At 41.3% G+C, this 27,461-nt stretch overlaps 1 protein-coding gene across 2 annotated transcripts in view; it reads left to right on the top strand.

Moving 5' to 3' along the window:
- The first annotated feature begins 500 nt into the window (after positions 1 to 500).
- Positions 501 to 27,461, top strand: part of USP25 (ubiquitin specific peptidase 25) — an 89,275-nt gene continuing 62,314 nt past the window's right edge. For both annotated transcript variants that reach the window (XM_027886017.1, XM_027886016.1), the window contains exons 1-3: positions 501 to 588; positions 21,338 to 21,415; positions 22,507 to 22,651. In XM_027886017.1, the coding sequence (XP_027741818.1) occupies positions 544 to 588; positions 21,338 to 21,415; positions 22,507 to 22,651 (268 nt within the window). In that variant the 5' untranslated portion in view covers positions 501 to 543. The remainder of the gene's footprint in view (positions 589 to 21,337; positions 21,416 to 22,506; positions 22,652 to 27,461) is intronic.

Genomic DNA, 27,461 nt, shown 5'->3' with positions numbered 1-27,461 from the left:
GGATCATTTGGTGCTGCGGTTTGTCGTCGCTGCGAGCGGCGACAGCGCTGGAACCGCTCAGAAATTCCCCGCCTATCCCACGGAAAGCGGCGGGTTCTCGCAGCCGAAACGCAGCTCTGCGCCGCTCTCGGAGCGGGGCAAACTTGGCCCTCGCCGGGGCCGGCCCTGCCCCGGGCGGGGAGAGCAGAGCCCTGGCCGGGGGTGGAGCGGGGCGGCCACGGGCGCTCCCGCCGGGAGCTCCCAAGATGGAGGCGGGCGGTGCGGCGGGGCGGGGCGGGGCCGGGCCGGGGCCGGGCGGGGGCTGCGCTCGGGGCAGGTGCGCGGGGCGGCGCCGCTGCCGGGCCGGGGGCGGTGCTCGGCGCTCCGGGAGTGACAGCGGGGCCGGAGCGGGGCCGCGCTGCGCCCGCCGGGCGGTGACTCGGGCTCCCCCTCCCGCCCCGCCTCCCGCCCCGCTCGCCCAGCCCGGGCCCGGCCCAGCCGCCGCCGCACGGCGCCGCCGCCGCCCGCCGAGCCCGGGGCGCCGCCGGGAGCCGCGCGGGGGCCATGACGGTGGAACAGAACGTGCTGCAGCCCGGCGGCGCCGCCAAGGTGAGACCCCGCCGGGGCTCGGCCCCGGGGCCGCCGAGCGCCCCGCTCCGCGTCCGCGCTGCGCCCGGGCCTGGCCGCGCCCGCCCCGGCCCCGCCGCTCCCCCCGCACCGGGGGCGCAGCCGCCCCTGCCGAGCCGCTCCCGGGCCTTCCCCGCGCCGCGGCCTCTCCCAGGCCCCGCCGCTCCGGCGGCCGCGGAGCCGCAGCGGGGGCCGCGGGTCAGCCCGGCCGCGGGCTCGGCGCTGCTGGCTGGGGGCACCCCGCGCTCCGCGGGGCCCGGGGCGGGCCTGTTGCGCTCGCAGGGGGCCGGGCGGGGCGGCAGCGCTGGGGGCGAGCGGGACGTGCCCCGGGGCAGCGCGGGGTCCCGGGCGAGCTCCCCGCGGGGAGATGCTGCTCACGCCCGGCGTGACCCTGCGGCGCGGCATCCGCGCTCGCCAAAGGTGAACGCTATTTCCAGCCGGTGACGCTCTCCCGCTGGAGTGGGAAAGTGCCGCGTTTGGGGACTCGTGTTAACGCTCATCGCGGAACGGGGCTAAGGGAATGACGGCGCTTACGGGTCTCTCGCTGCACACCAGGACTTGGCGGGGAATGTTTCTCTGTCAAAAAAAAAAAAAAAAAAAAAAAAAAAAAAAAAAAAAAAAAAAAAAAAAAAAAAAAAAAAAAAAAAAAAAAAAAAAAAAAAAAGGAGAGAGAAAAGGATGCCTTTTAAAGCTCTTCGTCCCTTTAAGTGAACTGAACCGTGATGAGAAATATCTAAAATTAAATTTCAGTGCTTTTTAAACAATGCTTTTTAGGCTTTAAAGGTAACTTGCTGGTTAACACAACTCTTCTGTTTAGTGATATGACGGCTGCCCTCTTCCCTGATATTTATTTATTTATTTAATGGCATATGCTGCTTTTATAAGAGGATAAAGGTATTTGTGCTTTGGTGTAGTCAGTGTTGAAGTTAAATGGCTGCAGTCGTAAGAGTGGACAGTGGGAATGTGCTGATTAAGGTGTAATTGGTTAAAGTGGTACAACTCGCATTCAAGAAGCTCATTTGGAGAGAGAGGCGTGTCTGGCAAGGACTGCTATCGTAGTTGGAAGTAGTTAGCACTGATTTTTGGCTGCTTCAGCAGGAAGGCAAAGGCTGCTCGGACTGATTTTGTTCCTCAGTCAAGTGTTTTCAGTTAGGGTGTGCTCGCAGGTTAATGTAGCAGATTTACTGCTACGTGTACCTTCTGTGTCTGAAAACTTTGTTGCTGCTGCACATCTGACAACTTTTGTGAGCAAGTTTACCTTTTATAAAATCTGTTTCTAATGGTTTACTGAATACCTCGCAATTGTCTAATCAGATACTCAGTTGCATAGTCCCTCCTGCACACTGTTCAAAGCTGCCTATTTGCCCGTTCTGTTAATAATCTTGAAGGAGAAATGTTAGTTTTCAGCTGAACTAGAAGAAACCTTGCGGTTTCCAGCTGAACTGCTTGTGGGTCAGTAGCTCAGGGTTACTTTAGTTTCAAATCAAAGATAAGCTTAAAGGTGATTGAATATGGGTTGTGGCAGATGCCGGGTAACACAACCTGCAGTAGAAAATGAAGTTAGCAATAATTCTGAAGTTGTAGTCAGCATCTATAGGTGGTGGTCACTTCTCTTAAGTATCTAGAGACACTGTGTAAAATAAGGGTTTTTTCATGGCAGAGACTTTCTATTTTATGCCAAAGTGCATGCTGTAGTGAGGAGAAAGCAAATCTTGAGGGTACTTTTCAAAAAAGTATTGTTTGATTCCAAAGTGAGTATCTCGTGGCTTATTGAGACTAATGAGTAGCTAATTGGGTTACAATTTTTTACATTGTTCAGGTTATTTGAATGTAAGAAGAAAAATTTTGAAGGTTTAGTGGGTTGACGGATGGAAGAAAAGTGGAGAAGCTACCATACCACTAACTCACCCTCTTCCCTCAAAAGAGGAAAATCCCAAGCTCCGCAAATAATGAGAGTTTGTTCTGGAGACCTCAAAGTTTGTTATGATTATTTTCTGTTAGCTTGAAGAAACCACATAGAAGCAGAAATATATTGGGTTTTACAAGAGATGCCTGAGTCATCAGCATACTTTATTCAGAACTGTGGTTCCCAACATTGTTCATCAGATGTTTTCTTACTGTCATACAGGAAGCGTGTGTCAAACTTCAGCAGCACTTGGACATGTAGGTTTGTATTAATAAATGCTCTAACTACAAACAGCCTGTTTCCCACTGAAGCTATCTTTAGCTTATTGTGTAGTAAAAGCAGCTGCATCGCGTCCAGAGGAGTTTTTTCTTTCATCTCTACTGGTCATCTTGACTCCTAATTAAAACTTGTAATTTATTTCCTGGAGCAAATATTTAATCATGTTATTCTTGCTCACATCTCTTGCGTGCTTCTCTGACATTGCTAGGTGTGTGGAGGTTATAGGTAATGGTCATATTAGGACTAAAGCATTTGAATAAAGGTAAACGGCCTGGGAAGTTAAGGAAAAGGACATTCTTGTTTTGTCCCATCTGTATTTCTGTCCAGTCAAGTCCTTTTCTTGTCAGGCAGTTTGCTGCTGAAGAACTAAGGCGCATTGTGTTGCAGGACTCCCTGTACTCCAGGCAGTACTGTACTACACTGTGCTACAGTGCTAGTGCACACGAGTATGGATTTTCCTCCTGAAGGAAAAGCTTCCCAGGTGGCCCTTGTGCTGCCAGACCCTTCCCTTGGCCAGTATCCCTTACACAGGGTTCAGCAACAGGGGCTGGGGGAAATGGTGATTTTTCGAGTAATTGGAGGTAGCTATGCAGGGAGATAAAATGTGTTCCAGCGTTGTCTCAGCTCTCATGACTATTGTGATGGCCATCTCGGAACGGCAGGTTGAAGAAGCTGGGTTTTACAGGGTGACACTTAGCTGGCCTCTCAACAATGCGTGTTATCAGGTTCTACTGCTTCTGGAGAGGGCCCGAGTGTTGGCTGATAGATGGGTTTAAAGACTGTTTTATCTGTCCTTTGGTTTCCCACACCCACTGTTATTTCAGACCTGTGATTCAGCAGTGCATTGGCAGCGTAATTTCAGGATAGTAGAATGAAGTTAGGTGTGTCAGCTCAGCTCATTTTTTTTTTTTAACTTTTTTTTTTTTTGAAGAAGCACAAACCTTTTAAGGGTATTTACTACTTGAAGTAATGCCTGTCTTAAAGCAAGGTCCGATACTACATAATTCCTCTCCCATACTCTTTTTTTTAGGGTAATAGAGAAAAAACTGTGCTAGCTCATGTGTGTGGCTCTGCTCTGCTCATCCCATGGTTATGATGTACTTATTTCTGAAGGATTTAGCTAATAATATAGCACTGGCTGCTTTGCTTTCCTGAAAGCAGAACCCACTTCATGCAGGAGATGATGCAGTTATCTGTCTTCAACAATTGGAATAGGGATGTTGATGCAGTCCTGGATGGCAGGAATTAATCGCAAAGTGTATCTACCAAGCGCTTGATACGCAAGGAAGGTAGCTTGGGATATCTTTTGTGCTCTCTTTCTCCATCTCAATAGGTGGCAACCTTCCAAGGTTTTAAAATCCAAGCCTTTAAAACCTCTGTGTTTTAATAGCTGAGTTCAGGTTTGCCTGATGGTGGATGCTTGGTGGATCCCAGAGGTTGCAGGATGGTGCTCTCATCACATGGCCGGAGCTGCTCTTTCCTGTGACCAGCGTGCAGGTGTCCTCCTGCATCTGAGAAATGCACCCTGGGTCATGGAATGAGGATGGATTACATAGCTCTGTGCTTGGACTGTGTGCCAGATGGGCTTGAATATGGGGGGTTATACCTGCCAGTGCTGGTACCCAAAGCTTTGTTACCTCTTTTGACCAAGGTGAGAAGAATAACCAGACTGATTTACTGAAAGCATTTGCACCAACTACTGAGTAATTAAAAATCATTTGAACTGCTGGGGAGTTATGCTTTTAAATATACGCATCTTGTTCTGTATTTTAAAAAAATGTAGTTAAGCCTTTGACACAGATTCACCTTGGTATTTTCTGAAAGCTAGAGCAAGGTGCAAGGGGCAGTGATTCAAAGTGATTTTGAAAGCCCTTGTCAGACTGGTCTGCTGAATGCCTCCTGGTTTTGTGACTGCTTTTATGGATTTTGGTGTGAGGTGGGTGTGTGTGTGATAAGGTGATAAGGTTTCTTTTTTTGCGGTTTTGTTTTTGTTTGTTTGTTTTTGGCGGGGTTTTTTTGTTTGTTTGTTTGTTTTTTATCTATGCAAGCCTACTGAATCTTGGAGGGTTGTTTTTATTGGTATAATATATTATGAATCGGCACATTTCCGAAACCTTTAATAGCAGTTTAAAACCTGTTGCGTTCAGAGAAGCTTTCGCAGGAGTTCGATAATGCTCCTGTGGTAGCTGGAGTTTACAACTATAGTACTATCATACAGAATTTGTCTGAAATTATGTGTTTAAATATATTTTGGTCCATGCCTTGAAAGAAAAATACTTCTTCAAGATATGAAAATAAAAAGGCTTATGTATTTTCATGGTAACCTTTTGTAATATTGTTTTAAAATATCTTTAAAATTCCTTAAAAAGCCCCAACAACCATATATTTTTAAGAAATCATATATAGACAGCTGCTAGGAGCAGCATCTACAGAAGATGACAAAATGCATCAGCTTCTATGAAAAGGTCAAAAAAGCAAATTACCATGTGTCAAAATATTAAAATATTTCACATTTTTAAAAGTGCTTTGTAAAGATAAGTGGGAGGATAATTGAACAGTTGCTTTTCTTGCACTCTTGTGCCTGAGAAGATATGTTTGGGCTGGAAGTAGCATCCCTTTAATTTGTGAATTCAGTTAATGTTCATGGACTTCTGTAACTGAAGAGTAATAAAAAGAAAAATGAAAGATAGAAATTCTATTTGGTTTCTGGCTAAATCTTTTCTTCTTCCTTGAACTAGCTTGAGTGTCAAGAGGCTGATTATTTAGTCCCTGAGAAGCTGATCTGTAATTTCAGTGTGAATTGTGAGGGATATCCTGGATGCTGAGGACTGGAGAAGTGGCTGAGTTGTTAAACTCAGTTTGGAGGTTGCCTATTCAAGCTGGGCGCAAACCTTTGCAGAACCAGCTGGGAGATGTCTGACCCTCACACATCACCCGTGCCAGGAGTTGTTTGGGGACCTGCATCAGTCACCCCCTCACAGCCACGGGCTGGCAGTGCCAGTGATGGGGGGATTATTGAGGTGCCCAGAGGTGCTTCGAGGGTTCCTTAATGTTTTACCGCCCTTAGCTTTCTCTAGTGAAGATACTGATTTGCAGTTTCCAGCTGGTCATCTGGCAAAAGCTAAGAGTTCAACGTGACATTCCTGATGTTCCTTTAAAGCTTAAAAAGTAAACAAAAAGCTTGAGTGCTATGCCTTCACTTACGCCTTTTCATGTAGGAATAAATTCCTTTAAAGGCCTGGCTTTTCGGTTTTGTTTGTTTGGGGTCTTTTTTATTATGAACTTCCTGTACTTATTGTGGAATAGAGTTCTTAAAAATCTGATGGGGGTGTGTGTGTGTTGCCAGGACCTGGACTGGGAAAAGTCTTTTTTACTTTCTCTAAGTAAGAAAGCCACAGGTGTGGGAATAGCTTTTCTGGGAAACGAAACTATCCTGAATGCTTTCAGTTTCTAGTTCTCTTGTGATAACCAGTGTGATTATTTTAAAGTGGGGGAAAGTTTCACTGAGTCACAATGGAGGTTTGTGTATGTTGCTTTTATTTTGTGTAGTTGTTTTTTGTTTGTTTGGGCATTTTTTTAGATGGCTTTGTTTAAGTTCTCCATCAAACCCCAGTGACTAAGTTACCAGTGTGATGGTCTTTAGTCACTGGCTCCACACCTGTAATTTGAGAGATTTCAGCTTCTCACCAGGGGCAGGTGCCTGCTTCTCACCAGGACTTGTGCCTGGGGGGGAGCAGCGTAGCATCCTGATGCAAATCACAGGCTACAGAATTGAGTGAGTAATGTAGGAGAGGCTGTTGTGACAATGTATTTCAAAAGGATTTTATGATTTCAGGGTAGAGTTCAACCTTTTCTTCCCGTTAGGAAATATAGACAGCTTCTGTTAGCTGGTGATTACACTTTATCAGCGGGGGTGCTGTTAGAGAAGTCAATGTCTGCCAGGAGTAGAAAATACTTGACTGGAGTGAACGTGGGTTCAGTTTCAGTAGTTCCATGACACTAATGTAACTTGTGTGTGACTTCTGCTAGAGACCTGTGTGTGTGACAGGTGGGGTGGAAATTCCTTCCGTTCACTTTGGGACTGCGATATGTTCAAAGTTTTGGTTAATGGGTGGTCAAGCATAATTAATAGGAAAACTGTGAATCACAATAGTAAGTGGCATGTAAAACTATGGCAAGTGGAAAGTTTTCTGTAAACTCTTTATCTTTTTTGATTATTAAAAAAGAGAGAAAATACTGTGACAAAGCTGACAGGCTGTGAGGCTGAAGTCAAGATGAGGTGCTGAGATGCTTTCCTCCAGAGCAGGATAGCGAGAGCGTACCTTGCATGATGGTACAAACTCAGGCTTTCTGCCAAGTAAAAGGAAGTACTTTTTCCTGTTTCCTGCATCAGGTTGGCAAATGGCATCTCTTGCTGTTTTTCGTGAACACTTGTTACTCTTTATTCGACAACATAGTGTGTCCTGAACAGCACATTTCAGATTTTTCCATGTTACCTTACATTAATATTGTGCTGGATATAAAAGTTACAAGCTGTATTCTACCAGCACACCTCTGCCAAACTTGCAGGTAGAATGGAGAGCAGCTGTAGTGTGTGCCATGATTGAGTACAGTTACCATCTAAAATGGTCCTTTATTCCAGCATTAAAATTTGGACTCTGTCATTGTATTGCAGGGTTTAAATCTCTGTCTCTAGATTTCTATAGTACTTCAAAACTCACAGTCGACTGAGGGCTCTACAGACCATTAGTGGGAGATTTTCATGAAGCTTTTCCCTGAGTGATCCTGTCCACCTTTGTGCTCTGTTACCACTCCACTTTCCAGAAGTGAATAAAAGGCATGTAAGTGTCTCTGCTGCTGAGGGTTACAGCTCTCTGCCTCAATATTTGAGGCGAGTACCCTGGTCTGTGTTCTGGAGTGGCTGTGGGAGTGTGCTGCCTTCTGCTGAGAGCCGGGCTGTGTCTTCTGCTACAGGGGTGGTTTTAACATACTGAACTACACAGTCATTTTCATGGTGAATGTGGTGCAGAATCTGTGGGTTAGGCTTTAACATGAATGAAATGTTGAGCAACGTTTTGAGTCAATGTTGAGATTCCTGTGAAAAGCTCTGAAGGAAGAACTGGGGCTTAAAATGGTGTAAAGGACAGACTGACACAAGATGTCGTGAGCTGGACACTGTGGTGACTTCAGTCACGTGTGGCAGGCTTTGGGAGTTCTTGTCTGTTTAATTATGGACTTTTTTCTCATGTATTTAATAGCATCATTCATTCCAAGCATTTAAAAATCACAATGAAAATACTTAATCTATTTAGACTCTTGCAATTTAAGAACCTACTGATTTTGTTTCAGTTAGGTTTCTTAGTTTTCATTCTTTTGTAAATGTCATTAGCTTTTCTTTGCCATAAAAGATGAAATTCAGGAATGTGATGAAAGCCATCAGCATGAGAGTTTCCCTGAAATCTGATGTCACCCGATGATGGGACTTTAACAGGAACAGCACTGTTCTGAGTGTCCACAGTTTTAATGTAGCTCTCTGAAGAAAGAATATTGGAGAGGTGAAAAAACACCAAGCGTGTGATGTGGAACAGCTTGAAGGCTGGAGTGCAACCAGGTTAACTTTGAAAGCATCACCTGGCACAGATTTGTGTATGTAAAACAGCAGAAACATTGGTATGCAAATTCCAGTAGATTTTCTTCTGAGATGCACAGCTTTGACACGATGCTTTTGTTTATAGCAGGTTTATGAATTATTTTAGCTGGTGGATTCTTGCTGAAAAAAAAATTATACCCTGCACAGCATTTCTTTTAAAATATTTCTGGTATCAACTAATTGGCAACAGTCAAGCTTATCAAAGTTTAGGTGCCACGCAAATGCAGATTGTACTTAAAAAATTCTTGACTAAAGCTTTTTAGCCATTAGGTGTAAGCATATTTTTAAAATTTACAATAAGCACATGTAGACAGAATAAAGTATTTAATAGAAGTTTGTCAGAGAGGCCTTAGTGTTTTCAAAGCATTATCCTAGCTATTTAAATTTAATTGACCCTTCTACTTTACAGTGGTCTAGGCAGAATTTGTGGAAATGAATTCATGTGACATAATGGCACTATGTCCCTCTGTGGCTTCTTCCTACTAATTATGTTATAATTTCATGGGTATTGTACCTCGAAATCCAGAGGGCTCCCTTGAAAACAGAATGTTCACTTGCCATTAGGATCTGAGTCTGAGATGTAAAAGTTTTGGATTGTGAAGCTATATTTAATGATGATTATTGTTTTTAGTGAATAGCAAATGCAAGGCTTGAGTTCACACGTGGTTTATGTGATAGATGTATGACTCCAAGGAAAGTCAGATACCTGTGCTCAAATGTCTATTCTTATTCTCAAACCAAAACTTACTCTTGTGAATTTCAATAAAATTTCAGTTAAAACAAAAAATAATTCCAAGAAGTTGAATTTAGCTGTGTTATTACTAGGATAAAGCCAGGGAAAAAAAAAGAAGTGTCACATGGAAATAGTACCATTGAAAAATTTGCATTCAGGTGTTTGCTTTGAGAATTCTTTGAAGTAAGAAGCTGGAAAAGGTTGGGTATGCACGGACACATGGCATTCCTCATTCTTTTCAGAAGAGGAGGGCATGGCAGTAACAGACTCCTATTCCACTTTTGTTTTTGGTTTCATTTTATTCTTCTGAAAGTTAGTTACTTGAAATTTTTCCTGGGATTACAGCTGTTGGAAAAGTGCCTTTTTTTTTTTTTTTTTTCGCTAACACTTTCCAAAAATGCATAGGTAGAAAAAAACCACATTTTACCAAAGTGCATACATACAAATAGCCTGGTAAGGGGACTGAATACTGTGTATTTTATCAGATCCCAGAAAAGTCTTACGTTGTGACTGAGAAAGCATTCCTATGTTTTTCAGATTTTAACTTTTGCTTTGTTTTTGATACAGAATCATGGGAAAACATATAAGAGAAAGCTTTTAAGTTTGTAAATATGATTTTTTTTAAGCTAAATAGCTTTATAGACACCTTGTGGTTTCCCCTGGGCAGATGGAGCTCGTTAGCCCTGTAAGGCAATCCATCTACGTCCTGAGGACCTTGCTGCCACTGTCCAAGCTTGCTTGGCCCCGGCAGATGAACCTCACGATTAAAGGGTGGGCTCAGTTCCGCGCACACTGTGTCTCACCTAAAAAATCCAATGTGCAGGCTGGAAGGTGTAAAAGACCTTCCCCGGTTCTTCGTTCGCGAAGACTGGCCATTATTTATTATCTATTTTCCCATTTGTCAACTCATTTTCTTCAAATTCTGCTTGTGCTTCTTATGTAATTTCTCGTCAGTTTGAGAACCATGTTCTTTTCATTTAGAGACTTTCCTGCTTTTCTTTTCTAACATCAGAAACTTTTAATTATTTGGTGGTAGTAACAGGAAAGTTTTTTTTTAATTAAGTCATCTAAGCTTATAACTTTTTTGCTTTTAATGGGGTACTAGAATTAAGTCTTCTCTGTCTGTATGCTGTTACTTGTTTGGAAATTAAAAAATAACTGCTTACTGGCAACTTTTAAAAGTTCCCTCTGGTCTTGCACGTGTGTTAGTGGTGCTGGAAGCCTCAGAGTGTCTCTTGTGACAGCTCTGACTGGATCACGATTGTCCCCCTGCCTGAAACTGACTGGGCTACCTTTTTGGGTACAGGGTACAGTTTGCTGGTCTGCGAAGTGACCTCTGGATTTACTAATGGTAAAGACAGATTTCCCCATCATCACCGATTCCAGCTCTTGCTAATGTGTGTTGCCTTGAAGGCTTTTCTGGGAGTGATGTAAGGACGACTGGTAAATGTGCTACCTCCTGCTAGTGCTGAGTGTGGAGGGTGTCTGCAGCACAGAGACTGTGCTGTTTTGTCAGAGGCCAGGGAAGGTGCCAAGGGCTTTGTGACCTTACTGAGTCGGAAAGGGTTGAAGATTTTTCCATCAGAGGTTATTATCTCTGTTGTTTGATGGGGAATGTGTTGGCATAATGCTGCTACTAGAAAGGCAGCACAGAATTAATTTTTTTTTACAAAGGAAGCAAGGAATTTCAATTTTTTTGTTTCACATTGTTTTCCAAAAAATGTGAAGTGTTTAGAAGAGTGCTTCATACCGTTTTTACTCAAGTCAGCCTGTGAAGTTTCAGCTAGGTTAGTGGTGATCTCAGAAAGTCACTCTTGGGGATGGTACTGCTACAACACCACCTAGATAGGAAAGACTGACAGGACTAAATGATGGTAAATAGTGCTGATAAACCAAATTTATCATAAGTTTCTTGACATCATGTCCGAATATATTAGAATGTAACACTTTCGTCTTTCTGTGGGAGCTGAGGCAAATGTGTGTTTCAATATAAGGTAATTCAAAGTCCATGAAAAACCCCCGAAGATTCTAAACCTTGCCTTTTTTTTTCTTTCTCCTTGAAAGAAACCAGCCTAGAAAATTTCGCTTGCCCTCTGTGGAGTGCAATGCTGAATTTACTATTTCTTTAATTGCGAGGTGCTAAAATTATATGCTGATCCCTGGTATAAATCTCACCACATCTTTAAATACTCTAGTCTCTGTTGTGTTTGAGGTTCATTTCAATTCTAAAGACATCTGAGTCCGTGGAGGTTATTGCCTAATGAAAGTGAGAGCTGCTTGCTGACCTTCACAGGCCGGCAGTCCGTGGTGTGGCAGTGGCCTTTCCACAGGGACACAGCACGTGCCAGCCCCTTCCTGGTGCCTGACCCAGGAAAAGCTGTCTCCCCCGAGAAACTGGAACTTCTGTCAGTAGCCTGTCACCTTGCAGGCAACCTGTTAAACACTGCCCTGGATTTTAGGTGACTTAATGTTATCTGTAGTCTTGTTCTTCCGCAGAGTTGCGTCCTGCCCACCTCCCCCCTGCTCCCCAAGATAAATATGTGTGTCTTTTCACGTGATTTCTGTTTAAATGATTAGTGGGGGGCAGGAAAAGCTATCCAGTAATTTTACTGAATGCTGCAAATAACAGCGCGTGACTTTTCTGATGGAATTTCATCTTGCAATGCACCTTGGATTAACAGCTGGAGCGAGGTGATCAGTTGAGTCAATTCACCTCTGAAAAACCTCATTGCAGTGGAGTGGAGGTGCTCCTCCTCTGCTCTTCCCAAGCTCCCTGTGTTGTCTCATCTAACTTCTTTTGGCCCAAGGAGCGGGCAACAGCGAGGCAGTGTGATCAGGGGCTACGCCCTGGCTGCCTGAGCTGCAGGAAGCCCAGGGTGCTGCTGAGGGTTTTGGGGATCCCTGCAGTCAGGCCAAGGTGCTCACGGTGGACTTGAGCTGTTGGGGCTGTTGCTTTCGAGAGACAGGAGGGCAGACGTGCCTGGGTATTTGCACACTCTGTGATCACAGAGTCTGTTTCTTTAGGAAATCTTGTTACTAATTTTTTTTTTTTTTTAATTGGACTAAATGGAAGAGCCTTTATTGAAAAGGCTTTCTGTTAAGTTGGGTTTTTTTTCCCTTCCTATTCAAAATGGACAGCTGAGCTCTTTGCCCGAATGTTTCCCTTCTATTGAATACAGTGAACTCTTTGTAATACAGACCTGTCTATAAAAAGTGCAATTTAACTTTTATTTAAGATTTCCATGCTGTACTATTCTGAATTTTGTGTGGAAAAGTTGATTGTGAAATTGTCCTGGTATCACTTACCTAGGGCACGTAGTGGAGTTGTTTGAGGTGAAGTGGGATCTTTGATCTCTGTGCCATTAACAGCTGCAGTAAATGAAATCCTTCTGGATGTGCACACTTAAACCAGAGAGTGGTCCATGCAGGAGCAGGCCTGAGTGTGTGCACGTTCATTTGTGTGGATTGTAACCCTGAGGCACACCAGGAGCACCGGATTCCTCTCACTGTGGGAATTTTAAATTCATCTCCTTTTGGAGTAAGTTTTCTGCAATAGTGCCTGAGCAGGAAGAGGAGTGTGAGAGGATTTTGTCCCCCTTGGTTTCTCTCACTGGATAAAAGTGGGATTAAAATAATGGCAGAGAAACAACTCATTCTCATAAGGCTGCTGCTCCACAGCAGTTTAATCCAGAGGAAGTAGGTGCAGCCTTTGTCTTGTCCTCTCCTTTGTCCCACTCCTGGCTTTTCCGAAGGTAACAGGAAATTAATGACCACAGAGAGTGACTCTCTGCTGGTTTATTGAGAGCCTGGGCTGGATTGCTGGAGGTTCAGGCTGTGGTGCTGGCTCCAGGGGAGGAGTGGCTCGTGGCCAGAGTGGGTGGCATCTGGCAGCACCAGCCTGGGCTGGCCGGCACTGGCAGGAGCTACAGCCTGGGAAGAAGAGCTGACTCATCAGAAGCAGCTTGTGGTCTGACAGCCCCTTTAAGTGTTATTGTTTGTAAGTATTGCAGATACTTGGACCCCACTGATCTGAGGACACTTGGAATTTCCAGAGTGGGTTTGTTTGCTCCTAGAGTTGTTGTCTGTTACCGTAACGGCAGAGTGAGGAGAAGGATGGGGCCAGCTTGGTGTTGTTTCCTTGAGAGCTCTTCTGTATTGTGCAGAGCAGGGTGAGGCTTTTTGGAGAAAAACAACCCCATAAATATGCTAAACATTTGAATTGGCTAGTGAGTCTGTTCTCCTGAATTGAGAGATAGGCCTTAGCCTCACCATTACATAAATGGATGATGAAAGGACAGTGAAGAGCTTCAAAGGGAACCAGAAGAGCTTGTGTTTGGCCTGATGGGTTAAACTGTGATTGGGATGCAAAGAAAAACATCTCAAAGTGTAGAGTTAAAGTGTGGCTCTTATAGCAGCATTGTTTTAGACCTCAGAAAGACATGACTGGACACTTTTAATAGTGGCTACAGTAAAATTGTACCCTGGTCAATAGTCTCTCCCGTGAGGAGAAAGCTTTGTGTCTTGGTGGTGCCACCTGGGCAGACACTGTAAAATTTAATGTTTAGGCGTGGTGGTAAATGTCTGTGAACAGAAGAAAAAAAAATTAAGAAGGGAACTTTTACAAGAGAAAGTGGCCAGGAGCGATTGGAAAAATGTGTATGTGCTTTAACAGGGGACTTGGATTAGATAATCTTCAGAGGTCCCTTTCAACCCCAACCATTCTGTAATTCCGTATGTGTATATTTATAAACAAAATATATGTGTGAGCTGAGACGGGAGCGCCGCTGGTATCAGGGTACTGCCCAGCTGTTGTCCGTGGGAGGGCTCCTGGAGGAGCCCTTCTGAATTTCACGTGTAGTTTACAGATAGCATGTGCTGGTGCTTTGAAAGACCCTCCCGCTGCCACCAGTAAATAATCACCCAGAAGATTTGAATCGGAGCGGACCTATTTTTGCTAATTACTGTCACAGTTGCTGAAATATGTAAGAATCAAAAGGAATTTTTGTGAAGCAAATTTTCCCATGGTGGCCCCAGTGAATACGACCCAAGTTTAGCTTGCATCTAGTTAAGTGAAACTCAAGGTCTCATCGGTCTTACCATAGTTAATTTATTTTAGAGCTGCTGTCATTACTATTGGGAAGCTCTCTGTTGAGCTGAGTAGGGTGTGAGAAATGATGGTGGTTTAAAACACACAGACCTTAAAATTCTCAGTAATTTTGTATTTCTGACACCTTTTATGTTCTCAGTAAGCACTAAGGCTATATCCTTTCTTGATTAGCATCCTGTCACTGTCTTTTTGGAGTAGCTATCAGTAAGAGCCAGAAATGTGGAACTAAACAATTCTTCACTCAAGCAACGCTGTTCATAAATCAATTCATAGACTAATTTTAATATTTCCCCCTATGAACTGACAGGTTGTCCTGCTCGTTGCAAGAGTATTCCCTATGCAGGTGATGATTTGGCTTACATTTAACTTCTGGGTGTTTTTGTACATGTGTATAACTGTCTGTGGGTTTGCCTTATATTTAGGATGAAAGAATACAAACCAAACTCCTCAAGCCTCTCTTTAAAATCTCATTTCAGAAAGTTTAATATTAGCTTGAATAAAGATAAATTTAATCATTATATGTTGAGAGTAAATGAGATTTTTTTTGGCCACATATGGGGCTCAGAATAGTGAGTGTTTGCATGAATGCATGAGCTTGTGTTGTGTAGAAATCCTTAATATCAAATACTGGAATTCATTGAAAAATCACTCATTAAAGCATTCTCAGTTGAAGTAGTACAGCTTTGTTATTGCTCATGGAAAGCATAGAGGTGTGGTGAGAGTATTCTGAGTGTTTTCTTAGGATGAATATAGGTTATATAAAGCTATGATTAAGCAGAATCCTTCATTTAATTTTGAGGGAGGACTGTGTGCACCTAAGTAATGCATTCGAGCCTTTTCCCTGTTAAACTTGTATTTGGGTTAGGCTGTGGTTGGCTGAAAGTTCCTGCTATGCAGTGTGTCCTTTTTGCCTCCTTGAGGTAAGTTTTTGCTCTCAGTCCAGTTGCACTCTGTACAAGCTGCTGCTGGAATTGGCAGGTTTTGGCAGCCGGTGCAGAGCAGTCCCGGACTGAAAATCTGCTGTCTCTGTGCATGTCCTTTGCTCTCCACAGGTGATTTTTGTCCGAGCCAAAGCTGAGGTGCGTTTTGCATTTGTGTGTGTTTAAAAATATATCTTTACCTACTTTCTTAGAGGCTACAATGTCATGTAAGAAGTTTCTCTATTCATACCTGAATAAAAGGAAACCCAGTTAGCAGATATCGGGCAAGGGAACCTAATTCCCTCGTGCTTTAGGAGGTACTGGAAAAATGAACACCCTATACAGCCACTGCACAGATTTAACTTGGTCTTTGCACTTGCAAAACACTGCTTTAAAAAATATATGTATACATACGCCCACTTTTTAATTTATATATTTTATATATGCTTATTCTGCACATACACAGAGAATAATCTTGAGGACAGAGCTGGTAAGAGCAAGACGTGCCAAAAGGCCTTCTAGAGTTGACGGAGTGTTTCAACTTAACATCTTCCTGGAAGGAGTTAGTTTTTATTTGCCTATTTGGAACTTGACCAGCAGCTTATTTAGAAGATGGTTTTAATGCATCTGTGTTGCTGGAAGCCATAATGCTCTGCAGTGTTTGTGGGCCTTTTAACTATTCCTGGGAGATATGATTAATGTGGCAGAAAATGACATTCTCAGTGGTAATTGAGGGTCTTTAGTATGCTTGTCCTTTGTATGTTAAATATTTTTGTTTATTTGTTTGTAGCAGAAACTTAAAGCCTTTTTATAGAGGATTACATTCCTCTAAGCTCTGTGTTCTTATTACAGCAGCATCGTAGGAGGAGACCGGCTTATTAGCTACTTGTCTGCAAGTGGTACCATTAGCAGGTGCTTTGCAGCTCAGGATACATTAGAATTGTCTTCAATATGTAACATTTTGTGCACTGTCATTTGAGTTATCCTCCAACAAATAACTCTTATAAATTAGAGTTTCATCAGAAAGTTAAGCGGGATTTGTGTGGAGAGACTGAGTAAAGATACCCTTCACAGCATTTGCATTTTCTCCATTCTTTCTTTTTGTCTCTAATTCATCCCTTGAGAATCAGAGAATCATAGAATTTCCTGGGTTTGGAAGGGACCTTAAAGATCATCTCATTCCAACCCCCCTGCCATGGGCAGGGACACCTTCCACTAGATCAGGTTGCTCCAAGTCCCATCCAACCTGGCCTTAAGCACTTCCAGGGACGGCAGCCACAGCTTCTCTGAGAAACCTGTGCCAGTGCCTCACAACCCTCACAGTGAAAATTTTTTCCCTAACGTCTCATCTAAACCTGCCCTCTGTCAGTTTTAAGCCATTTCCCCTTGTCCCGTCACTACAGACCATTGTAAATAGTCTCCTTTCCTCTAGGGTCCCTTCAGGCACTGGAAGGTTGCAATTAGTTCACCCCAAAGCCTTCTCTTCTCCAGGCTGAACAGCCCCAGTTCTCTCCGTCTTTGCTTGTAGGAGAGGAGCTCCTTCCCTCTAATCAACTTGGTGGCCCTACTACAGTTTCATTATATACTATTGAAATATAAACTGCATAGTGAGGCCATAGGTCCTCTTTTCTCCTAGTAATGGTTGGACCATCTCATTCATTTTTAAACATACAACTTTTCCTGTGCTTGTAAACTGAAGAGGGTTGTTTTATCTTCTAAGTTTGTAAGTGCTTGTGTTTCAAATACAAGTACTTGGATGTTGCCATAAATAAAGCCAAAGCTTACATGTCCTTCTTCAGAAGCTAGAAGACATGAGAAAATAAACAGATCAAAAGGTGGCTAATTTTCCTCCAAAATTTATCTACAGTATAATTCAGAATTAGTCAATTTATGAGATTTGCCTTGTCCAAAAAAGCATTTGTGTAATTTAGCTTTTTGCTCTGATTTTGTGAAGTTATCTGAGTTTACAGTACTGTTGTGGAACTAATTTGGGCACAGTATCTCCCTAAGCAGATAGTAGTGTAGATCCTTTTCTGCTTCACTAATGCTGGCACAGCTACTGAATATGCTATTGTGTGAGGTTATAAACCAGATAATCTTAATTGGGCATTTCCTGAGAGCAAGGGAGGGATGGCTGAAAAAGGAGAGAATTGGAAACAAGGGCATGCATTCCTAATACACAAATCTGGCTTCCATCCAGGAAAATGGGAGAATTTCCTGTTAGTTAAAATCTTCCAAGAGCTGAAAGCCTGAAGATACATACTGCATACCTTGGGGAGCCAGAGGAAGGGGAAAGGCTGGGAATAAGCTCATGCATGAAGTCCCCAGGGAACTGACTGCTGCCGTGATGTGGTGGGACTGAGGGGTGTGAGCAGCTGGATCTCAGGGCAGCCATAGCATCAGTGAACCGTCTCCTTTGTCTGGCCAAGGATTTGGGTTACCCTGTAGCAGCTGTACCAGCACAGTCTGGTGGTGTAGGTCGAGTCCTGAAGGCTTTTTAGAGTTGAGTCAAATGCTATTCAAGCTACATGGAGTATGTGTGTGTGCATGTATATCATAGCACTGCAGGTATACCTGAAGTCTTGACTCACTGAACTGGAGGAAAAACTGTGGAATCTGTCATGTACATTTGAGGAAAGAATGGCAAACTGAAGTGGCTACAGGAAAATTTGAAAGAATTGGTGTAGATTTCTTAGCACCAGTAGCTGTACCTGGTTCTGTTGGAATGATCTTTTTGGATCTGCATTTGAAGAGGGAAATTGCTTATTAAACTGAATTAAAGTACAGAGAGTTGTAATTCATAATTTGAGCCTCTACTGATGCAAGGTCGGAAAAAATAAGGAATCAGGAAAGAACTGCATTTAAAAAAAATACAGCAACTTATTCATGTTAGAACTGCTAGTTGTGATCTGAATCTTCTCTCACTGACCTGATTTAATTAAAATACATTAGTGTAGGTACTTCAAACACTTGTAAATACTTGTCTGCTGCCTTCTTAAATTTTTATCTTTGTTTTAGTGTAGGGTAATCTCTTTTGGGTATTTTTGATAAGCCTTTGAGTGAATTAGGATTGTAATTGTTTTGAGTATCTCAGTGGTTTTGGACATTTGAGGGTCTATATGCTTCAGTCATGGGTAATAGTAAAATAAATTTCCTATATGCCACAATAACCTGTGTTAAAGGACTATTATTCAGAACAAATGAACTTTGACCATTTTGCCTTTTGTGGAGTAGTCCAGATTCAGTGAATTAAAGTCACATCAAGAAGTAAGAAAGATAAGCTCTTTGAATATGGGTGCAATTGTGTTTCATAAACTTCTTAAGTGAAAAGAAAAGCAAAAAGAAAATTGAATCTCATGTGCTGATAGTGAATGAGGAAAGCATTTGATAATTGCCTGTTCTGTCATTTGCAATGAAAAAAATAGAGTTTCATGTGTGACAGCGTATTGTCAATACAACAGCAAAGAAGAATAATGGCAAGTTAAACATCCTGTTGCAAGGAAGGCCAGTACAAAGTAAAGGTGATGCACTTATGTCAGATTTGAGAGGATGAGGGGAAATGGTGAGTTCGTGAAAGAGAAGGCCACCAGTCAGAAGGTGTGTGAGGGAGGTTTTAGCTGCCCTATGCTGTTTCACAATTGTTTCTGAAGACCTGTTAGTCTATTAGCAGGTGTTAAGAGAACATCTTGGTCAGGTAGAAATAATTTAAATTACAGTCCTTCTAGAAAGGGAAGTGTATCGTCATTTTTTAGCTTCTGCGTCCTTTAAAATGAGTCAATTAGAGGTTAATGGCAACTTGTGCACATCTACCCAAAAAACCAGTCATGTCCAAACCAGACAAATGCCCCAAAGCTGTTAATCTTCATTTGAGGTATTCAGGATAACTGTTCATTTTGCTCTTAATTTCTGTCACTTTTAACCAGGGTGCTTGTGGATTCTCCATGTTTTTCACTTAATTACCAGTTAGAAATTTTGGAGTTGATTGCCTTCAACTCTTGGCCTCTAAAGAAGTGTAATTGGGTGCCTAAATCCTCTCTTGATGAGAAAGGAGCATCTCTGGGCCCAGTTCTGATCTGTTAAGTGTGTATGTCCTTGGGAAGGGGGCCTTGAACCACAGCTTGACACTGGAATACTGAAATGTGGATATAAACTACAGATGTCTAGGTTTATAAGTCACAGCTGTGCTCATAAATTAACAGCTGATATTTTGAACTGCTAAGAGATTGTTTGTTGGTAAACTGTCTCTTCTGTCTTTCCTCAGTCTCTATGAACAATGAATATCCCCCAGTCAGCCTTTCCAAGCGTTGTATATATTGTGGAAGATACAGAAATCTGTTATAATTTGTTGTTATAATAATTTATAATGAAACTATTTTCTGTTTTGTTAACCATCGCGTTGGTGGCAAATAAAAAAAAGAAATCCACTTTACAGCCATGCCCTTGAATTGCTCCTGCCAATTTTAATGCTGTTGTAATTATTTTTCCCAAATACTCAGTTTGGTTTTTTTTTTTTTTTCTTTGCTCCTTGCCAAACCCAGGGGCAGGAAAGCAACTTTATAGGGGAAACAAGTCACGGCTTTGTACAGTGCAATGAAATGCACAGAGTAAACAAACGAGGGGGTGAGGGTTGGGGATAGAGTGGGAGTTTGTTTTCCTGCATCACTTCACTTTTCTTGTGCCAACAGCAGGAGTTTTAAAAGGAAAAGAAGGAAAAAAAAAAAAGGCAAATTGGACTGTTAGCAGTGTCCCTTAGGATCATAAATGAAGGGAAGATTGTGTATGTAATTCATAAACATCCTGAACTATACGCCTTCTATTTCAGCTTATTAGGGCATGAAGTAGTGCCTGCCAGGTTAATTTCACACTGGGGAGTTCAGCATTCAGGCAGCTCCTAATTTCCTTCTCTATGCAAAGATGTGATAAGGAGAGAATAAGGGTATTTGAAGATTTGATTCCAGATAATTCGTTTTAAAGATAAGTATTTTAGGAGTAGCCTCAAGACAATTATAGTTGTTATTTTAAATTGAATTTGGAGAGTAGCAGGAGAATGTTTATTTGTCCCAATAGGAAATACACTTTTTGTCTTGCAAACAAAACCCTGTACTTTACAAAAATCTTCCCTTTAATAGATGAAATTATTGTTTTGAGTTCAGGATGTGGTGGGCAAAGAATAAAAAAGAAAAACCATTCGCAAATACCACCAAGCTTTTCTCCTTTTCCCATCTGCCAAAGGAACAATTTAATTTTTTAGGATGGAACAATGGTCAGTCCTCTGTGTTTTCATGGTTTCAATGGTTAAGATGGTTATAATGTTTAACAGGAGTTCAAGGATCGTTCCAGCCTAGTCCGTGCTTTTTCCTTCTGTGATGTGATAGCCAGAGCATGAGCAGAGTGAATCATCTCTTGGCTCTAAACCAGGGTGGGACCAGATTTTTATTTAAATAAGCAAAACAAAACCAAGCCTCAAAATTCTTATGGAGTGAATATTTAAGAGAACCAGAACCTCTTATTCTTTTCCAATTCCAAGTGTTACTTTGAACTCATTCATGGATGCTGACTGATGTTGTGATTTGGGGCAGTTAAGATGGATTCCTAAAGTTCTACTTCAGCCTCGAGAAACTCTGTATGGACATTTTTGTCGTATTCCTCCTAAAACACCTCAGTGATCAGAAAATATTAATTTTTTGGGGTCTGTGGTTGGAATGGCTTGGAGCTCTATATGTTAAGGAAATAATGGGTTTGAGAATAATTGGGAGTTGAAGAAATTGGTTTTGGTTGGAGTTCAGTCATCTAGTCCCCCTATACTGCCTTCAAAGACCAAGCTCTGGAGTTCTATTTGTTCTGGAGGGCCAACTGTGGCTTTATATGGGTTTATTAAACCTCTGCTGCATAAGCACACCCATCATTTTTTTCTGTTAAAAAAAACCAAAAAACCCTCCACTGAATCTCAAACCCAACCAACCAAAACTATCACATTTGATAATCAAAAGTGCCCAAGTTGCAGGAACTAAGACAAACTTGTGTAACAGGGATTCTCCCCCTTTTTAGTGCATAAAACTCATATGGAGATAATTTTAATGTTTTTTTTGCTGTTATTTGGCTCTTAACTTATTTTGATGATCTGTTGTTGTTTTAGCACCAGCAAACATTTTTAAATCAGCTGAGGGAGATCACTGGTATCAATGACATCCAGGTACTGCAGCAGGCACTGAAGGTAAGACGACTGTGTCTGACTTGTAGCTGAATGTATCTTAATAATTCTTAACTGCCTATGAAAGCCGTAAATCCCACCCTTTCTTACTCTTACCTCTTATTCCTTCATTTCCATTCCCAACTTGAATTTATTCCAGGAGGTAAAAAAAGAGCTAATAATGATGGTTTGTTCACTTTAGAAGGAACCTTGATCTCCTTTGGTACTGACATAATGATTAGTCAGGTGACCAAAGATGAAAAGATAGAAATGTTATGACTTGCCTCTAACCTTTGTCCAAAGTGTTTTGAGATATCATGGTGCTACTACAACTGGTCACCTCTTGAAGAGTTAAGTGTTGTTTTTTTGTCAAGGTGTAGTTGTTTTGTGTCATTCACAGGCCCTGCTCAATATGCAGAATGAAGAACTCTGCTTGAAATTACCACCCTTTGCTAATTTGGTATTGTTTCATTGTTGTTTTTATTTCAACCGTCGTAACTTCTTTCACAGCACAGAAGAGTTCTTTTGATGCAAGTAAAGAATGGCAGGTCTCTCTGTTCTGTTTCCCTATATATATCTATATATATCTCTAAAATTTACAAAATGCCTAGTCTCTCTAAAGCAGAGCTTTTTAGCCATTTATACATGGTAAATGAGGATTTGTTATTGTTAATCACATGCATATATATGAAGAGAGGGAGAGTTGTTGCTTCAGATTGAGCTTAACTTGCATGCACAACTGCTCTTCAAAACCAGTTTAAAAAAGAAATGGTAGATTTTCAGAAGGGCTCACCTGATTCCTGTTGAAACCTGTGAATATGCTGGTTGTGTTTGTTAAGAGGTTGACCTACCTTAAAAGACCTTTAATATTTGTTCTGAAATACGTAAAACTCTAACAAAGTAAATTTTTATATGATGTTTTATCTTTATTTCGGTTAAAAACAGTGAAATATGCAGAATTTGTCAAGTTTGGAAACTTTTTTTTTTTAGTCAGCATTTTACTCAACAGTACAGCCTGTGTCATTGATTTGAAGTTTCTCATGATGTCCTTTGTTTAAAGAAAAATTTAAAAAGGTTGAGGGGACTCTCACTTCTTGCTTTCTTGATGCTTAAAGGACAGCAATGGTAATCTGGAGTTGGCTGTGGCTTTCCTCACTGCGAAGAATGCCAAGGTTCCCCAGCTAGAGGAGGCAACTTACTACCAAACAGCCCTTCCTGGAAATGACAGATACATCAGTGTGGGCAGCCAGGCAGACACCAGTAGGTATTTTTTTTCTTTTCATAAATTTAGTTTAAATGCAAGGAAACTAGAACCTTGCCTGTGAAATGACTGTTAATCTGCTGATAATTCTTATTTATCAGTTTCTAGGTTGTTACATATTTCTTTCCTTATTTTAGTTTTTTTTTTTTTTTTTTATTTTTTTGTTTGTTTGTTTTTAATTTGAGCTATCCTTAAGCATTACCTTTACCTATGTGTATGGTACTGATCAGAGGGTGAATAACTGGGTTTTCCATGTTTTTTTCCCTTTTTTTCCCCCCATATATAGAATTTATTTTGGGCTCATGAAGTAAATAATTTAGGGCAAAAGCTGGGTACTCTTCCGTTATAATAAAATAGAAGAAGAGTCTGTCAATGTCTGTCTTAATATGCTACAGCTTAATATGCTTAAGAGTAGCTTCTCCCTGACAGGGATGACTTTCCAAAAGGGAGAAGTGAGAGGTTAAGTGTGAATTTTGTAAATAAAAGAGTAGATATTTTATATATGAAACAAACATTAAATATAGCTATTTGTAAAGAACTTTGTTTAGTTGATACAGGAGGTTCCACAACCTGCATTTTCCTGAGCCTTGCAGGTCCTATTTCTTCACTGTAGTGCAGAGGTTTTTTTATGGGGAGAAAAATTGTTAAATGTGTTCTGCAAATAAATATGGTAAATAACATGAAAGAAAAAGCCAAAGGATGTTTTGTAGTGGGATTGATTTCTGTAAAATCTGAGTTTCCTAATACTATAGTTACATTTCACAATTCTAAATGTGGATGTAGAATATTTTAATTCTGTATTGATCCTTGAGCCATGTATTTAGTACATCTATGTAGATTTTATTATATGAGTACAGTTAGTTAGCACTGTAGAATTTTTTTATGTCTTTGTTTCCCTAATATTGGTCTGGCTACGATGGCACCATCGTAAAGGGGTTTAGTTAGATCTCCTTATCAATTGTACAATTCTTTTTCTGTCTCTAGAACCTTGACATGAACAGGTTTTTAACTTTTTTTAATTAGACTTGAGTTTATTCTCAGCATCTCAGATCTGAAAACTGCATTTTAATCCTTGGTATTACTAGCAACCCTGTATAAAATGCCCTGAGTACATTATAGGTAGTTCTGTTATCCCTGCACTAAATTGTGGGGTGTGGTTTGGGGGTATTTGTATGATTTTTCTTTTCACTCCCCTGTAAAGAAAACACACACAAGCCCTGTGCCATATATTTAATTTTCAATATCAGAAAATTGCCACTGAGGAAATGGAGACTATTTTCTACAAACTTACCACTGTTTCATCGTCTTGAGTACTCAAGATCTACTATGGCAGCAGGACAGTAAGCAGGATTCTCTTGGAGTCTGTGTTTAATTAGATTTAATAGCAATCCCATTAATAGAATTGTTTAGGTTTGCTGTCACTTAGTGTGCTGTGCAACCTTACTGAAGATATCCGGTGATAAGGGATATGAATCAAGTCTGCAGAGTCCACATTACCCATGACTGGTGGTCAAACTGGGAAGAGTAGGTCTTGAGTTGTACCATTTCAGGATTCTCTCTTCTTTTCTGGAGGGCAGAAGGCAAACCCAGATTCTTAGAGTTACACACCACTACAAGTCTCTAGTCAAGAAGCACCAACTGTTGTAGGAAAGTAGTTTTTTGTTTTTGTTTTTGTTTTTTTAACATCTTTAGTGTCTGGTCAGGTCCTCACTGGCAACAAAGATGAGAACCCTTTACCGGCCTTTGCCATTTCAGACTGAAAACGTGTTATGAGATAAAGGCACCTTAGCTGACTCTTCTTCGTGTTGGAGAACTTACAGGGCAAGAAGTAAACACTTAAAGCAGAACAGAAGTCTGAACCAGTGTGATCACAGGGCTCCCGCAGGCCCCTGTAGAGGTCTCATGAAAGCTTCTGGAGGAAACCTACAGTTCTTCTGTTGTAATCTGCCTGTAATTATTTGGATCGTGGATTTAAAAAACGCAGTACACTAAAATGAACCAGTTTCAGGGCCGTGTTAGACAGTACTATCATGTAAGGGAGTATCTAGAAAGAGAGCAGAAGACTTGTGAGAAGAGAATGGAAGGGTGGGTATAGATGGAAAACACATTCAGCAGCAGTGGCTTCAACCATCAACACTCCCTTCTGCAAAGAATGCTTATTAGCAGTTCTCAATGACTGTGCTGAGTTGCTGACGGTAATCCTGTCTTTCAAATTTGACTCCCTTTATTATCCCACATAGGTATAATTACATATATTAATTATAACTCACCCTTACTGTTCCTTACTGCCTAAATACCTCTGTGCTTTTGGAACTTAGGATGCCGTGAGTCACTAAGCTTTGCTGTCTGGCCAAAGTAAAGCATCCAAACTGGGAATGAGTCATAGATGAGTATCAGAGCTGTCTTTTATGCCACAGAAAACCTTCAATCACTTAAAAAGGCTGTTACATGTATTCCTCACATAAAGGTATATCAAGTGTGTTCTGCAAGCTTGACTGACTGCATTTCTTTGAAATGGTTTCTTAGTTAAGGGGTAAAATAAAAATGCCTATGTATAGCTTAGCAGCCAGCAATCAATTAGCCTGGATTGTGCACTGGCTCTTACAAAAGTGACAGTGGTCATAAACTGTTCGAGACTTGCATCCTCTATGGTAGGAAATATAAGAAAATCTGGTTTCTCTTAGTAGCAAATGCAACATTTCAGCAGCTGCAGAAATATTAACGAGTTTGCATAAAATCTACTCCGTCTTTAATGCAAAGACTGACTTGCACAATCAGTGTTGCTCATAGTGCTTGCCTTTTTGACTGTTCAAAATGGCATGTGCAAGCATCTCCAAGTGCATTTTTTCCCACACCAAGAGTGATGCACAGTTTATCTGATCCTTTGCAAAGATGGTTTCAATATTTTTGGGTTTTTTTCCCTTCCTTCAATCTGTTAGTGAGCAGAACATGCTTAAACATTAGTCTGGCAGTGCAGAGATGCATCCCTTTTAATCTAAGATCATTTGACGGTTCCGCTTAGTAGAGTAAATCCTAGGCATTGCACTTAAGCAAATCAATAGAAGTTTAGTAGTACTTTCGAATATTTTTACTTTATTGATTTATCTAGAAACATTTTTTTTTGGGTGTAATTCATGTATTTCATCTATGGATGCACAGCAGAACTGTTGCATTGCTAAACGTGTCTGTTTTCTTCCTGTTGGAGGAGCTTGCAGAACCCAAGGTTAAAGGAAGCAACAGAATGAAGATAAGACATGTATTTTAGAAGTTGTATTGTCTTCAAATGACAGAGCTGTCAAGACAAATTCTCTTCTTCTCTTATTTTGAAAACTTGAAGTTATTTTTCACTAAAACTGAATTACTGTAATTGCACATTTCATAGCCAAAAGATTTCAAGCCCTTTTATAAGGTCATAGTCTAATATAACTATTAAATGCCACACACAGCAATTCTGAGGATTGTAGACTTCATTGCCTCTGGCTTTTTGTATCTTCCTGTTCTTGCGTTTGACCCTTTGCATAGATTCAAGTCATTCTGTCGGCTCATTGCAGTGAGGTAGACTTTAGACACCTAACTGCACCCAAAATCTCTTGAAGTGATATTTATATAACATTTCTTACAAACCATTCCATTCTAGGGACTCTGAAAAGTTTATGAGGTAGTTTCTTTTGGTGCTTCAGTTCCTTACTTTTAGACTCCTGATATCTTGCCTGAATCCTTCTTGTTGCAGGTTAACTCCTTTACTCCCTATGCTGTCCCCTGTGGAAATTACAGTACACTTCATTCCTTTTATCTCATTCCTTTCATCTCAGATGAAGTGTTGCATGCTCAAAGACAGTGTTTCTCAGACCTAAACTAAACAGCCCAAATTCTTTTCAAGTATTTGGATGCATTTTCTATTTCTATTGTCTTTTTTTTTCTTCTCTTCTAGACCTTTGTTTTCAGAGCCACAGTTCAGAAAAATCAGCTTGGTTTTTAAGGAAAATGGGTGAATCTATAAATATCCATGTAGTACTCTGACAAAAGTGAAACACGTATTTTCTTCTGTGCTGTGATGTGAATTGCAGATTGAACATGAATTGGCTGTAGCTCCTAGGTCCTTCTTGGCACAAGTCCTAGTCAGTCTTTATTCTATAGCTGCGCGCTTGTTTCTGTGAGTAGAATTCAACACTTCCTTCTTCTGTCACCTTACCTAACTCATCCATTTCTCTGTGTCTTCATGACATTTCCTTCCATTTCAGGGATTATTTGTGTCATCTCCATCCAGGTTCCTGGGAGTATCTCCAGCTTGGTATGGCAGGGTCCCTGCTTCAAAATGTCAGGAGTCTTGTACCTTGAGGTCCTCCTTTAATCTTACACCTTCACTCATTCCCCTGTGCAATGATTACTTGTCTCTTTCCCATCCCTGTCCATGTGAGAGTATTCAGTTTAAGGTGTTATCATTGCAGGACATGGTAAATGCAGCTGAGAAGAGGAGTGTGTAAGACAGTGGTGGCAAACATTTACTGGCTCTTGCATTAGTAGGGCTGTTTGACTTGACTGAGGAGGTGCTGCAATGCTGTGTATTCTCTCTTCATCCAGCTTTAACCAAAATGGGCATATACAGCCACCTAAATTCCTTTAAATCTTCACGAAGGAGCCCGAGACCATCTTGAGTTTAACATCACAGAATAGATAGTAGAACTCAGGATCTTGCTTAACTCTGCTTGTAATAAATAAAATGGGTGTAGTCTTAACGTCCTTTTTTTTCTCCTTATCTTGTTGATGTGTTGAAATTGGAATCTTGCTGGATTTTCATACTTGACACCT

The sequence above is a fragment of the Empidonax traillii genome, unplaced genomic scaffold, assembly GCF_003031625.1.
Source record: "Empidonax traillii isolate 1590-97213 ecotype Southwest subspecies unplaced genomic scaffold, ASM303162v1 scaffold176:size2985712, whole genome shotgun sequence".
Taxonomy (NCBI): Eukaryota; Metazoa; Chordata; class Aves; order Passeriformes; family Tyrannidae; genus Empidonax; species Empidonax traillii.
This window is presented reverse-complemented; position numbering and strand designations above follow the sequence as displayed.